General features: G+C 35.3%; 1 protein-coding gene across 1 annotated transcript in view; it reads right to left on the bottom strand.

Moving 5' to 3' along the window:
* The window catches only part of LOC119782699 (ephrin type-A receptor 6-like), an 87,550-nt gene that overhangs the window by 29,711 nt on the left and 41,192 nt on the right, over nt 1-16,647 (bottom strand). The window contains exons 7-8 of the mRNA XM_038283780.1: nt 6,389-6,544; nt 3,887-4,231 (exon numbers count right to left, since the gene is read on the bottom strand). Of these exons, the coding sequence (XP_038139708.1) occupies nt 3,887-4,231; nt 6,389-6,544 (501 nt within the window). The remainder of the gene's footprint in view (nt 1-3,886; nt 4,232-6,388; nt 6,545-16,647) is intronic.

Genomic DNA, 16,647 nt, shown 5'->3' with positions numbered 1-16,647 from the left:
AGATAGCAATCCAATTAGAAAATTATGGTTGAAGTTGAATAGCATGGTTCATGATAAGGCTCTAACCTGCAAGTTGGAGGCAAACATCCAGAGAAAGCTGGAGCCAGATTGATGAAGACTACTTCTTGTCACTTATTAAGACCATGCCTCAGAGACTGAAAGCTGTTATAAAAGCTACAGTGGGTGCAACAAAGTGCTAGTGGTTTGTTGAAGTGTTCACTTGTTTTTGTTTTCTTCATGATTCAGTAATATTTTCCTCAGAATAGATTGATTCCAAACTTTTTCCTCTGCTTGAGCTAAAAAGTTGTTTTCTTGATTGTCTTTCTTAAAGCCAGATAGTTGCCTCTTGACTGTAGTTTTGTGTCATGTGAAAAAAGAGTTTTGTTCCCAAGAAAATAAACAAACAGATGAACATCCTGTGAGACTGGTGATTCTATCAGTTTTGCCAGGGGTTGTAAAAGCCTGTCTCCAGATGATCATAAATCTAGCTAAGAAGTGTGGTTTGTTAAGTCACTTATTTAAGCCCTACTATCAACGTTTACTCTCTGCATGCACAGTAAAGCTGGGGGGTAGTCTGTAGCTTTCTTAAGCTACACCACTGTTTCATAACTGGTGTTTTATAACTACTGATTTATTGAAACTGTCAGTTTTGAACTAAATTGGATTATGGTTGTTTTGAAACATAGTACTGTATTATATAAGTATAGATTGGAATGAACAGGATTAAATTAAACTGATATAAACTCTTAGCATATATATTTTGTTTTGAAACCTGTCAAACCTGCAATTTATAGTTGAACTTTCTGAACAAGATGACTTGTTGCAGAATAATGTGAGAATTTTCTCTTAAGGCTTTTAGTTGTTGAAAAAAAAGCTGTCAAAGTTGTCAGAATCTAAAGTAACGTATCAGGACAGGAAAACTAATCATTTTGCTCTGTATAATGTAAATGTCTATGTGGAACTTGATTATATGTCTCCAGAAGGAAATTTTTTGAAAAGAAAGTTTGATGTGAAGCAGTAAAAACCTGACCAACACTAATCTCATACTGTCAAGTTACCAGAGAGTGTCTACAGAGAGAGGGCTGACTAGAAGAGCTAGCCTGTTGAGTAATACCAAGTTAATGTCGCAAGTTACTGTAGCATGATAGAAAACTTTGAATCAGTCTGACTGTATGATCTGGTTGAATTGCTTCTCAAGTGTCTTGAGATGACATTTATTGTGAATTGGCGCTATATAAATAAACTGAATTTAACTGAATGGTAGATATCAGAGGAATAAAAAAACAGCCTGTTATAAAAGGGTAACTAAAACAGAAACATTGAGCTAGTGCTTGGTTTTGTGTGCTGTAATGCTGTAATGATTGATATGAGAATTTATTAAACATGCATGAAAAAAAATTAAATTAGTATTTGTGGTAATTATATTTTAACGAAGAGTTATTTTTTATTGTAGGAACATAAAGAGGCCAGCTTGATATAAACTAATTACAATACTGTGCAGCAAGAACCATTAGGCATACATAAAGAGACACCCAATTGTGGTTTAAAGCATAAATGGATTAAATGTTGTGGACAAAAAAGATAGAAAAAAATATATATATATGTATATACACATCTATATATATATATATATATATAAATAAAAAGATCGACTTCAAGCAGGACCTGGAAGGACCTAAGAGACCAGCTGCATGATAAAAGCCTAGCTAATGGATCAATGTAAAAAAGGTAGATGTTCTTCAGGCATTTATTATTCATAGCAAGCTTCTCAGAGCATATGAGAGAGAATTACAGGGCATGGGTCTAAAAAATTATTTTGTCACACCAGAGGCTTGAAGTAATGTCTTCTTCACTGGAAAATAACCTATCTGGTAGTTGGTTTTCAATGCCTATCTTAGTTAATAAACACTTGCATCATTAACACTTATGAAGTTAGGAATATCAAATTAAGTCACAGATTAACACTTCAAACTAAATAAAAAATGTCTCTAGCAGCAATTGCAGTGCACAAGTTTATGCTATCAAACATGCATTTATTCCTTTTCATTTTAAAGTTTTTGATTATATCTGCTGTATTTTAAACAATGTCCAAAATACTGGACGTTTAAAATTTAATTCGATAACTTTAACAGTGTTGGGTTGGATTGCTACATAATAACACATACATTTTTCGAAAAAATGAATAAACTTTCATAATTGATCCTGTATTAAAAATATATGCATAAATACTCTGGAATAATGTATTAACTTACCTTTCTCTTGACCTTCTTAATCAGCTAAGCCTTCAATATTCCTACCCTTGAAATTCAAGTTAGAGATTGGACCTCAGGTGTTTTATTTTTACTCATTCAAGTCCAAGACAATGATCCCTTGTGAACCCCTGGAGCTGCAAACCTCAGGTCACCTGGGTTCTGCTAATTAGAATTAAGTTCATCGCAGAGATGCTCCCTCGGCTCGTCAAGGGTCACAAGAGTGTTTCACACATTGACTCATTAAGGTGGACTACAAGGCTGGTCAAAAGGGAAGCACGGGAGGCAGAAATGTGAATTAAGTAATGCAGCAGTTTAAGTTGGAAACAGCATTGTGCAAGAATGAATCAGCCAATGAAGCAGCTACATTATAATATTAACATTTATGAAGGTGATTTAAGGGCAATTTAATTCTACCTGAAAAAAGAGAAAGAAAAAAAGCAAACTTTAAGTAAAAAAGAGCAAGGAATTTAACTTTTACTAAAAACATTACATTACATTAAATTTTGAGAGCAAATCAGTGTAAATTGCTTAAAAACTGCCAAGTTTTTAATATCACTAACTCTCCTACAACCGATGTCCTAAATAAACCTTTTACATGTTCATTTGAAGGAACAAAAAGTTACATCTGTTGCGGTTGTGTTGGTGATAAGTGAACGAGCATGACATTCTACACCTAAAAACGAGGATTTTTGCCTATGTATTGATTCCACATCCATAACATGTAACTAAGTTCCTCTTGTTTCCTGTGATAAAAGTATTTTGATAAAACACATTCTGTATATGATGCTGGTGAAGATTCTCAGTCATCCAGGACTTGCTTAGGTAAAGAAAGGATTGATTAAAAAAAATATTCCGTTTTTTGGTTGAAAGCATTTAGTCCATCATCCAAAGGGTTTTCTAAATTTACAACAGCCTCAAACTGAATACAGTGCAACTTATATGTGAATGCCGCAATGAAACCAAATGATTGAAATAAATGGGGACACCACCAGCACCCACTGTGCAGTGCGGGTCTGATGACTAATTTCTGCCAGACATCGCAGCAGTCCTTTGTCTCTTTGGCTATGAAATACACAAGCCCAACAGGAAAAATCAGGCACCAGTTAATAAAGAGTTCAGGTAAATTTCAGAAAACAATCACCAACTTATGCTAACATGGCTTACTGTATGTAAACAAAACGCCAAAAACACAAGGAAACAGATGAGCCATTGGATGAGTAAAAAGAAATTAATACGCACCAAGTTTTGCCCGAAAGAGAGTGAACCCACGCAAAAATACTTTCTTACCATGTGGCTGTTTTTGCAGCCAGGGCTGTAGCCAGGCCCAGCTGGCCACAGCATTCAGTATGAGTTACTGCACTGCAGCCTCACTGTACCCACTCTGTAGTCAGTATGAGCCTGCATCAAAGCAAGTGAGGGATTATGGAGACTGACCTCTTCAACCAACAGGGCACTGGATCTTATCCCTTTTTAAAATAATAATTTGATTAATATAACAGATTCATGTCTCTGCCATACTCAGAACATAGATATAGTAAAACTGTCCGAATTTGTTGATTAAAATCTATCATAAAGGCTTTAATGAGAGCCTTATTTTCAGAATAAGGGAAATACAACAAAATATCTGAACTCACCAGCTTGATGCGTATTGACAGAGACATTTGCCAGTGATCGTGGAGCCACACCCAGTCCAGAAACGCCATTCACAGCCTCCACATGGAAGGTATAATTGGCATGAATTGCATAATCCAGTATGGCCACAGAGGTACCAGATATACCGAGCGGCCGTGGAATGAATCTTAGATCTGGTTCACATGGCTCACATGGGGTCACACTACCATCACCTCCATCACATCGTTGACACAGAACATTGTAGGTGATGTCGCTTCTTCCCCCTGTGTTGATGGGAGGCATCCATTGCAAGAAGAGAGCAGTGTCATTGATTAATGAAACAAGATTTCTCGGAGCAGAGGGAGGCCCTGAAGAGAAAGGAAAATAAGAAACAAAGACATTTAATAGAAGAGAAAGTATTTATTTATATTTTTTATACTAAATACTTTTCATTTGACAGGTTTGGGGGCCACTTGCAGAATCCTTTAACAAATAATGTGCAATTAAAATAAGTGAGTAGGTTGTTGAGAAAAAAATATCTTGCTGTATTTCAGTCCAGGTTTGTTTCTGGATAAAAATCCTGCCAGTCCTCATCTTTATTTTAGTTTTCAAAGCCGTCCATGGTATCATTTGGCAAAGAAATGTGAAGTGTCATGAGCGTGTCTTTAAATGTCTGTGTGAAGTTGTGTGGGCGGAAGCTTCTTGCTAAGTTTGAAATGTTTTGTTCCAGCATGAAAACTTCTCTCATGAAAATTCTCTCACACACACAAATATCTAAAATTGGTTTTGAGTCAAGGGTATTCCACTCAATATAACTCAATGTCTGTAAAATCATACAGACCTGTAATGAAAAGGATTTTCTCAACCTTATCAAAAACCTTTTTTTAAACTGAGAAACACAAATAGGGATGACTTAAACAATACATGTTTGTTAGTGTAAGCTTAGAAAGTTTAAGTATTTAAAATACAGTTTTTTTATTGGGAATTTTACTTTGGGTTTCAAAAGAAATCACTGATACTGTAGAAAGAATCATTTCAGGTCTAAATCCAACTGCATGAAATTCTCAGCTAGTCTGAAACAGAAAGTGGCAACACTCCCGTTGATTTCCTCAGAAGGAATGAAATGTGGAAGTCATGTGGGTCATGCAGCTGAAGATACAAGTTACAAATACCAGTATTAAAATGTCCCAGGTTTATTTTCTCTGATAAGTTGATAAAACTACACCTTTTTTTAATTATGAAGCGTTAGCCAACTGCTTCATATCAAAAATCAAGTGTGGTATTTAATATGAGTTTAACCGCTGAGTGAGTGGTGGACAGTGTTTCTTCCCATGAATACTAAATAACAAATTAGATCAGGAAAAAACACTTTTACAAATAAGTTTTTAAACACAAACCTATAAGCCCAGTAAAAATTCAGGAAAGGATAAATAATTTCCAATTACATTATCTAATGCTTACTGTATATTGACCTGATCACTATATAGCTATGGTGAATAGAGTAATTAGAAATTTTAATTAAGTAAATAAATGGGTGGCGCAGCGGGTAGCACTGCTGCCTTGCAGCAAGAAGGTTCTTGGTTCGATTCCCAGCCCGGGGTCTTTCTGCATGGAGTTTGCTTGTTTTCCCTGAGCATGTGTGGGTTCTTTCCGGGTACTCCGGCTTCCTCCCACAGTCCAAAAACATGACTATTAGGTTAATTGGCTTCTCTAGATTCTCCTTAGGTGTGAGTGTGTGCGTGAATGGTTGTATGTCCTGTTTGTCTCTGTGTTGCCCTGCGATTGACTAGCGACCTGTCCAGGGTGTACCCCGCCTCTTGCCCATTGACAGCTGGAGATAGGCACCAGCACCCCTCGCGACCCCAATTGGGACAAGCGTGTCAGATAATGGATTGATGGATTTCTTTTTGCTCAGTGACTCAAAAATGTTGCAGCAGTTTAAATTGATAAGTTTTATTTTTATTGTTGGTTTTAAGGATCATAAGAAATTCACTGGGTAGAGTAAGTTTGTTACAGAGAACACCAAACATGGTGTACTCTACAATGATGTTGCAAAAAATAAAATAAAATAAAAACCCAGACTCTTAAACTGTTTGACACAAACGTAATATGGTTTCGTATTTTCCCAAAAAATAATCCTTAGGTGTTTATGTAGTGTTAGGATTATAAAAACAATAAAAACAGAGCTTTTCTTTAAAGTAGGCAAAAATTGTTGTCCAATTAAGTACTGCAGTAACATATATTCTGATTAGACATGGAAACTGTAGCAAGTGGTTCATGGGATCTTTATGAACATTGATAGAAGAAAAATATTTTTAGAAATACAATGAAACATGCCCATTACTGCTGAATGAAAGGTCAATGTAAGCTCCAGATAGATTCAAGTTACTCAGCAGTACAAGATCATCCCACAACTCTAAGGTCCTCTCTGTGGCATATTACAGAGATTGTAGGAAAGCTAAAATCTCCTGCCTGAAAGAGAAATGTTTATCTCATTGTGAGATTTTTTCTTGAGTCCTACTTACTTGTGCAGGCCATAGAGGAGGGGTCTTGGATACCTCTGTAGAAGCCTTTGTCGCAGTGACAGATCGTAGCAGCCTGGTCGTGGCTGGAACTGTGCAGAGGGCATTTGGAGCATTTAGTGTTTCCAGCAAATGCCTTAAAGAAGCCAGGTTTACAAGCTGGAAGATAAAAAGACAAAAGAAGACTGTTGGGTAAAGGTAGGGTTACTAAGATAATTGCCTCACTAAGCGACCATCTTATTGCGTAATGTACAAAACTATGGACGACAGGAACCTAACTATTGTCTCACCAAAATAAAGACACAAAATCAAAAGATTAGAATTTGGAATATAAAACAAGTTAAAGATTCTGTGTCACTTATTTCTGAAAGTTAAACCCATTTATTCTATAGTGCTAGAGGGAAACATTTCAAGACTTAATTTCACATAGTTCATCCATCCATTACACTTATCCCAAGTGGGGTGGCGAGGGGTGCTGGTGTCCATTTCCAGCTGTCTACAGGCGAGAGGCGGGGTCCACCCTGGACAGGTCGCCAGTCCATCGCAGGGAAACACAGAGACAAACGGGACAAACAACCATTCATGCACACAATCACACCTAAGTAGAATTTAGAGAAGCCACCTAATGTAAAAGTCATCTTTTTGGATTGTGGGAGGAAGCTAGAGTACCCAGAGAGAACCCACACATGCTCAGGAAGAACATGCGAACTCCAAACAAACTGGGCCGGAAATCGCACTCGGAACCTTCTTGCTGAAATGCAGAAGTGCTACCAACTGCGCCACTGAGCAGCCAACATAGTTCAATTTTAATAAAATCATCACGTATAATAAACTGCCAAATTTTAATATATCAGGAAATTTGAATTTAGTGAAAATGTTAGACAAATATCTACAAATGTTTCCTAAGTTAATTCCATCTACTGTATTTGTGTAAAAACATTGTTACAAATCAGTGTGCCCCTGGGCAAGTTTCTTAACCTTAAGCAACCTATCAATCTGCATATTACTTTATTAATGCAGTGTTTCTTTTTTGACTTGTGTACTCTTTTGGGCATTTTGTCAAACCATTAGTACCCCTCTCACTCAAAAGTATTGATGATTGTCCAAAAATGGAAAGTACAATAAATGATAAAAAATAAAAAATATTTTACTAAATCTTTAATTTGCCAGGAAATTAGTAAGGAATCAAAATAAATACAAATGAAAATCGTATTATAAACCTGTATTTATAAAACAAGAGCTCCTCTGAGTAACTCCCTTATAATCATATTTAAACTTGATAATTAGGGAACAAAACACAGAAAAAAAATGATAGTCAGACTGACTTAATTAGTTTTTTTTTTACTTCGTTTTCATCAAAACACCTGAGCTGCTTTGATGAGCTCCAAGACCTCAGTGTCAAAAACAGCTGAAACCAGGCTGTGCTCTACATCCAGTCTGTTCCTCTGCTTGCTTAATATATAAAATTGATAATCAGAATTTTATTTTAAAACCTAATAAATAACTTATTTTCATGTTCCCCTTGCAATGCACTTGTGGACTACTAAGGGTACAAGTATTCCCAATTGGGAATCTCTGTATTAATGTATGCGTGGTTCACGGTGTGATTGGGTGAATGTTGCCATAATGTAAGGCACTTTAAAGAGTGAGTGTGCACAGAAAACAGAGTGTAAATTCACTGCATTTATACTTTACTAGTAGAAGCTTATTTGCAAAGTCTGTCTGTAGCTATTACTAATACAAAATGTTAAATACAGGGTCAGGGCAGCGCAGTACTTGACACAAACTGCTGACTCAATAGATGTCCAGAGGACAAAAAGTCTCTTACACACTCCAAAGGATGGTAGCCACAAAAAGTCCTTTCTAAATAAGCTGCTTTGCATAAAAAGAAAAATATGGAGAGTTAAAACAAAGGAACATGTGTGACAGAAAAAGGGCCCCGGCAACAGGCATGAAAACAGCCTTAAGAGGATTGTCAGACAAAATCCATTTGTAACTTGGGAAAACTTTACATATAGTAAAGTGAGGTTGCAGTTAGCTCACCAAGAGCCCACCTCACACAGATGAATCCTAGAGATGAGCTATAGATGTTGCATCTCTTGTTTCAAGCCACTCTTGGGCCAGAGTGAAAAGCTAAGGAGAAAAAAACTGGACTGTTGCTTCTCATATCAAAATAACAAAATGTATTATGATATAAATATTTTACAGAACTTAAAGTGCCATAAGTTAAGAAAAAACATTTCAGCAAAACGCAAATACACTGTGTGCAGAATTATTAGGCAAATGAGTACATTAACCACATCATAATTTTCATACATGTTGTCCCACTCCAAGCTGTATAGGCTTGAAAGCTACCAATTAAGTAAATCAGGTGGTGTGCATCTCTGTAATGAGAAGGGGTGTGGCCTAATGACATCAACACGCTTTATAAGGTGTTTTTAATTATAAGGAAACTTTCTTTCCATTGGCAAAATTGGTCAGAAAAGGGATTTGACAAACTCTGAAAAGTCAAAAATTGTCAGATGGCTTTCAGAGGGGTGCAGCAGTTTGGAAATTGCCAAGCTTTTGAAGCGGGATCATCGCACAATCAAGCGGTTCATGGCAAATAGCCAACAGGGACACAAGAAGCGTGTTGAAAAAAGAAGACGCAAAATACCTCAAAATAATAACTCAAAATAATGAACTGAGAAGAATCAAGCGTAAAGCTGCCAGGAAGTCATTAGCCACCAGTTGCACCATATTTCAGAGCTGCAACATGTCTGGAGTGCTGAGAAGCACAAGGTGCTCTATACTCAGGGACCTGGCCAAGGTAAGGAAAGCCGAAAAAAGGCCACCTTTGAAGAAGACACATAAGACAAAACATTAAGATTGGGCCAAGAAATATCTAAAGACTGATTTCTCCTAGGTGTTTTGTTCTGATGAAATGAGTGAGTCTTGGTGGGCCAGATGGATGGGCACCTGGCTGAATCAGTAAAGGGCAGCAAGTTTCTTATTGAATCGGACGCCAGCAAGGTGGAGGTGGGGTACTGGTATGGGCTGGGATCATCAAAGATGAGCTTTTGAGACCTTTTTGGGTTGATTTTGGAGTCAAGATCAACTCCCAGACCTACTGCCAGTTTCTGGAAGACACCTTCTTTAAACAGTGGTACAAGAAGAAGACGTCATCATTCAAGAAAAACTTAATTAATCAGGACAATGCTCCGTCACAAGCATCAAAATAGAAAAAGTCTAAAAGAAGAAAAAATAATGACATGGCCCCATTGCTCTGCTGATCTGAACCCCATTGAGAACCTGTGGTCCTTCATGAAATGTGAGATCTACAGGGAGGGAAAACAGTTCACCTCTCTGAATAGCATCTGTGAAGCTGTGGTGGCTGCTGCACACAATGTGGATCGCAACCATATAAAGATACTAACAGAATCTATGGATGGAAGGCTTTTGAGCATCATGGTGAAGAAAGGTGGCTATATTGGTCACTGATTTGTTTTTTGTTTTTTTTGTTTTTGAATGCTGCAAATTTTTATTTCTGAATTTTGAGTTGTTATGTTGGTTTACCTGGTGAAAATAAACAAGTAAGATGAGTATATATTTGTTTTTTATTACGTTGCCTAATAATTCTGCACAGTAATATTTACCTGCACACAAAGGTGTCCTCATAAATTCTTAAAAAAAACGCATCAACTTCCAAAAATATAAAACTTTGATATTAAGAAGTCTTTTGGGTTGATTGAGAACACAATTTTGGCCCCAAAATAAAAAATAATCCTGAAAAATACAACTTGCCTAAAACAGTGTAGAGAAAAATAGTAACAAACTTATATTTCTGAGAAAAGAGAGATCTTTCTCTTATTGCAAAATGTGCAGGTTAAAGTTATGAAGAAATCTTTTCATGCTCTGAATGATAGTTTGGAGGTTTAAAATAAGTAAAATTTTTCTGTTTAAACTTGGCACGCTTAGCCAAACATCTAAGCCTGGCCAAATATGCATATTGAGGGGGGGTAGGAAACAGTTAATTTATATACTGCCTTTTTGGCTCTGTGCAGGCTTTTATTTTTGGTGTTTGGCAATAGGCTGCGTGCTTGATGAACGCAAATTGCTATTTATGTAGATATGACTGGATGAAAGGCAGTTCCATCTTTGCGTTAGCAATTATAGCCTGTACCACAGTAAAAATGCAAAAAACTGAAGGAGAGTCACTTGCAACTGTAAGCCCTGCTCCAAGAAACCCATATGGCAGTATGTTTTGTGATGTTATTTGTTTCTTTTTTAATATTTTTCTATTTTATATTCCGCAGTTCAACAGGCTGGTAGCCAGCATGCTGTGCCTTATTAATTCAATGCAAAAGGAAGCCCAACCAATGAGTGCATGCATTAAGAAGCCAATAAGAACTGATTTTTTACTTTAATCATAATGTTCTGAGAAACAGAAATTTGGGTTTCAAAATTTGGTGGCCAAAAGGTCAGCTAAAAGGATAATGTAGCTTTCCACCATCAGATTGTGTGTGGATGTATGAATAAAAGAATGAAGGACTGCATTGCGTAGCGCTTTGGAGTTCTTAAACATTATAACATTTTCTAAAAGTATAGGCCATTTACTATCTTCCGTAATAAATCTATATAATCAATGAATTACACTCTCTGGAACAAGTGACAAAAAATATTGAACTTTTTAAGATATAAAAAATGTTGGAGCTATACTTATAATGTACTGTTCCAAATTAGAAAATACTTACCAACATATTTTAAAATAAAAATGAAAGTGAAGGCATTATGATCCCAAATATACCTATAACTTCTGTATTACATAACTGGTCTACGGGGGGAGGGGGAATTAAGCTATTAGTACAAAGGATTTTATTTATTTCATACACCCAAACTGTTGAATTGGTATGAATTAAAATCGAAAAAGCTTTTGTCTTTTGACTCAACCCTTTTTAAAGGTTGAGTCAAAGTAGATTCCTCATTATAGCCTATGAAGCCAAACCAAGCAAAAAGGCATTTAACAGTTTGAAAGGCTGTTTTAAATCAAAAGCTACATGCAGAATTTGAAAAGTATTAGTGATGGCTTTATGTAGGTAATTAATAAATTTTTATTCAATTCAGTTGCAATTCTGATTGGATCAATTTTTTGACTTTCAGGTTCATGGTAACTAGATTACAAGTTTTGACACTGGAATTATTCTAAAAACTAGACATAGAATGTTTAAATTTGGTTTAGCTAAATGAGTGTTGCTGACATAGGAATAAAGTGTAAAATATTAATGGTAGGCATTTTTGCTGTTACTTTATTAGGAGCAACAAGGCATTCTCAGTTTCCCACCCTTAAACAGCTCTGCCTTTGAAATTCGTGATTATAGTTCTACCATCCCATTTCTATTTTTCCATCAGTTTTCCTTATCTTTTCAATATTTCATACAGCTTAGCTCGTCCTCAATATTCACATTTTCTTGTTTTTCTGCTTTTTCTTAATACATTTCCTCCATCATTTGCCTTCCAGTTTGGTTCTCTGTTGCCTTTTTTTCTTAAGACTTATGATATGATGGAAAAAGCCATTACATATTTACTCTTATCTTACTTAACCTAACTTGGCAATGGAAAGTGAAGCAATAATAGAGGTTATTTAAATTTTTGGGAATTTATTTGGGGATAATTTGAAAGAAAAAAAAACAACAACCCTAAAAGCACATGGGAGTGATAATAATTACAAAATTAGCAAATAGAAATGGCAGCTACAGAAGAGGAAATGAAGTGATAAAGCAAAATATTTAACACCCAGAGAAATCGCTGTGGGTCCAATGTGTTATATTCTCACTCTGCCTCACACATATCCATCAATCCATTTGGAAACCTCTTTTATCGTTAATGTTATGCAAGCAGCCTCTTATTCCAATTTAGATGTTTTACTGTAAGTAAAAAATATCTAATAATAAACAAATCAATTTTCCCTTCCAGCCAATTAATGAGACATTTGTTAATTGGGATGATTGAAGTATTGAATTCAGTCCTACATTGATAAACATGGCAATACTTATTACAGTACAAACAAGCAGCGTAATGATAACCAGAATTTATGTATAATGAAAAAGAGAGATACTAGTGTTGAGGCCGCTTCATCCTATGTTGTTCTTGGACAAAATTACTAATTTTATGTCCTGGGCAAAGTGACATAGGTCTGACTAACTCTTTGTTGTGTAAAACCTTTTGAACAGATTATCCTGGAATAAATATTCAGAGTGGTGACCCCAAAGGCCTTTCCTAACTTGTGGAAATCTACAACTTCCTTGTCTTTCTAAAATCTTTTTAGTCAGATAAGTGTTGTTTAAAACATTATACGGATAAAAAAAAACAGCATTAAGGAACTCTTAAGACTATGTGGTACGAAATCCTAAACTTGTATTTACCCAAATTTGCTTTAACATTTTCATAGTACCTAAAGAAATGTTGTCAACTTGTGGAAAATAATAGTATCTCCTTCAAGTAAATATCCAAAGATCCAGTATAGAATAAAAATGTGTCCAAATGAAAGTAACAATTTAAAGTTTCCCAACTGAATAATATAAGGTAATGTCACATTTAGTAGACAGTACAGTATCTCCCATCACATCTAGATATGTAGGCTTCTGGGTTTAGTTTTTAGCACCTCCCCTTATATTCGCACCAAAAATATTTACTAAACCACTGACCACTTGAACACTGACTCCAATGTTACTTTAAATAAATGCATACAAATCATGGAAACGTTCTATTACTGTGAATACTTATTTGACACATATGACCAAAAGCATCATGTCACAGTCTGTGTATATTACATTTAATATGAATATTTACAGTATGTGAAATATCTAATCATTCATAAGTCAACTTGAAACAATTGTGATTTAACATGTAATATGATTACAAATATATTAGTATCACTCTACTTCTTAATACTGTAGGTCTAATGATGCATCATAGAGAAAAACAAATGTGTGAAATGAGGTCAGCTGCTAATTGAATGTGAAAGAACAAAAAAATTGACCTTTTTTTTTATAAACCATGCATACATTTCAAAGTGATGTTACATTAAAATTCAATTAACATAACATAACACAGTTAAAAAAGTTGAGGCCATTTATTGGCATGCGGAGGAGTTGAAAAGGACGATGGAGGTAGGTTCAAACACTTCTTTACTCTACTCCAACTGAGAGCAACGGTACAGAAAACATAAAATATATATATATATATATATATATATATATATATATATATATATATATATATATATATATATATATATATATATATATATATGTTTCAGCCCTATTACAGTAGGACTGAAACAATTACTCAGATTAATCACAATAGTCAATTATTGTAATAATCATCAAATTTAGTTATCAAAGTATTGTTAAATGGTGTTTAAAGAGCGCAACGTATGCCTTTTGGTGACAGATAAAGCAACCCTTAAGTAGCCATTATACCAAAATTGTAAAAGAAATATATAACAATTTTGCATTTAAGATAAAAATGCTTATTCGTCAGTGAATATGATATACCCAGAACTCCTCAAGAGGAATCGTGTTAGTTTCACCTGGTTTAATTTCATAAAAAAGTCTACTTTAAAGAACATTTTGCTATCCAATTATTAATCGAATAAGCAAAAAAAAAATCTTTAGTCTCAGCCCTAATATATATATAACAAACATATCCAAATGACAACATCCCCTTCAAAAAGTGAGAGTAGAGCCCCTTGTGGTCTGCTACAGGAGACACATTCATTGATTCAGCTGTTCAGTTTGGCTATAGAGTTTTTCTTTAAGGGTTCTTTGTGTTGTTTAATTTTGATGCTACGATAAAATTCAGATGATATAGTAGCCGTTTCTCCTTGAAAACACAGCAGCCTACATATTGAATTAGCTTTCTGTTTAATGCTAAACCTGGTGTTTTATATGCATTAAAATCTTCATTGGTCTCTACCAGTTTATTTTATAATGCATTTAGATATCCATACAATACACAGTAGTGTAAGTAATTAGTGTAACTCTAATTACAACAGTTCAGGGACAAAAAATACATTTAGTAGAGAAAATACCACCTTCTGGTAAACATAATCTACTGCCTTCTGGTAATTTATTATTTTCTAATGAAGCTTCAAGACAAATAAAAACAGGATAGTTTTGGAGCAACAATGAGTCATCTTTTTTTTCAGCTTTTGACCTCAACCTGAGTATTTCCTCTAAAGGTCTCAATGGTTACTCTACAAAGAGGATGGCCATCAAAGAGCATCACTTATGTATTTTCTCAGAGTGTATCGACGGTAATTTTGAGTTTACCTTCCAAGGTTATAAGATGTCTCTTGGCCTTACATTGTCAGAAACAGATGGTGCCAGAGAGTATGTTTACCCTGCCTGGTCTCTCAGCTTTGATATGCAGATAGGAAGTTCACAGAGAATGAGATATGTTCTAGTCTGCCTGTGCTGAGTTAGAGGCCCAAGTAAACACAGTCCTTAATGGACCTAAGAGGGGCACAGTAGCTCAAACACAACCAAGACCTTATCGATTCCATCATTTCCTATTCCACTTTACCTCAGGTTTAAGTTCAGGAGTTTGTAGTCAAGGAAGAAAGCTGTATACTCTTGATAATAAGAAAACATAGATATTGTATTATTTCACCCAAAACCCAAATACATTTCTGCCATTAAAAAACACTGACAGTATTCAAATCATAAATGGGTAAAAATTGCAATCAAGGTACAGAAATTCAGAACTGCTAAATGCATTTCACTTTAATCCCTAAATTTAATAATTTCTCTCCTTAATCTGCTTTCATTCGTGACTGATGCTTTTTTATTTTTGCAGATTATCTGCATTTATAGAATTAGAAATATAACTTAATACATTATATTAACTCTCTGCCACATTTCACTGCATCCCTATGAATTTAGTGCTGTAACGAAAGGATGTGGAACAAATAGAATCAGCTCTATGATGTTGCCTTATCTAGGTCATGATATAACCAGCTATCTCTGAGTAATCCTCTTGTGACTGACACTGAAGGAACTTAATAGAATAATAATAAAGTGCATGATTGAGATGTCAGAACAGTCTGGTAGAATGCTGTTGGGGTGGAAAGCCAGGTTTGATAAGCCCCAATGCCTTTGTTTAGGCAACTGGGAGAAAAGATGGACGTGTTAGTGCCGAGCTCTGCTTATATTTCGGAGCGTTGGGGTTTTCCCTATTCTCTCTCTGGCTCTCTCATCCTCTTGCTCCCTCTCTCCCTCTTTTGCTTTTTTCCCCATGCTGCCTCTCAGACAGCTTTGATCACAGCACCCTTTGAAGCAGTGTTCCAAAATGAAAACGAGGAGAAAGCAGAAGTCACCGAAAGTTCACGCCTAAACTTCCTGCAACTACTGTTGAAGTGCATATCTTTATAATGACATAAGCCCTGACAGCAATATTGAAATTATTCATAAAAAAATGTATATAAACTGTTAAACAGTAAATAATTGATTATAGGGCCTTGCTGTGTTGTTACTATACACTGATCCTTGCAACTGATTAGAATGAGTTGGTTACTGCCATTGCACATTCCACAACATATAAAAATATGATGAACTGATATAGAAATGTATACATTTATTCAGGTTTTTGTCATAAGAAATGTATGCTATTAAAAATTTGTGAAGGCTTTGTTGTGTTGTTGGAATTTATTTTGGCTTCCAATGCACAACTGCTTGCTACCCCTGGCCAAGTGGCTCTATCACAGTTAGACATGGCTAAGTGTTTTTCATACTTCTCATGTCTGTTAAGATGCAGCCTAACCCTGGCCCTTAGCTTCTCAATGCTTTGAATCCAACACATTTTAAACATATTTTTGGTTTAAGAGTTATACCACTTAATGTCCATAGCCTGTTGTGAACATGGATATGGTTTGAATATGAGTAAATTCAGTTGACTAAACTTTTCTCCAGATTGGAATGCAGATTCTAACTTGTATATCTAAATTGAGGCTGACTTAATTCAGCATGAAATAATCAAGTGGGAATGCTTATGCATTCCCACTTATTGTTTTTCACTTGTAATTTTTCTAACTCTAACTAGTCCTGCAGTTTTCAACTGATTTCAACAATTTTGGTATCAAAACGTTCAGCTTGTTCAGGAGAATTCTGCTATGTCTTTTGGTAAAGATATTTTTTGTAGTTTTCGCAATATTCAGCTTTTTCTGCGTTTTTTTTTGTCCCATTGAAATGCATGTAGAATTCTTAGATTTCAGCAAAATTCAG

This window comes from Cyprinodon tularosa, unplaced genomic scaffold, assembly GCF_016077235.1.
Source record: "Cyprinodon tularosa strain WSP-4 unplaced genomic scaffold, ASM1607723v1 ctg197, whole genome shotgun sequence".
In the NCBI taxonomy this organism is placed as follows: domain Eukaryota; kingdom Metazoa; phylum Chordata; class Actinopteri; order Cyprinodontiformes; family Cyprinodontidae; genus Cyprinodon; species Cyprinodon tularosa.
The sequence above is the reverse complement of the archived record's forward strand: the minus strand, read 5'-3'. Positions and strand labels throughout refer to the sequence as shown.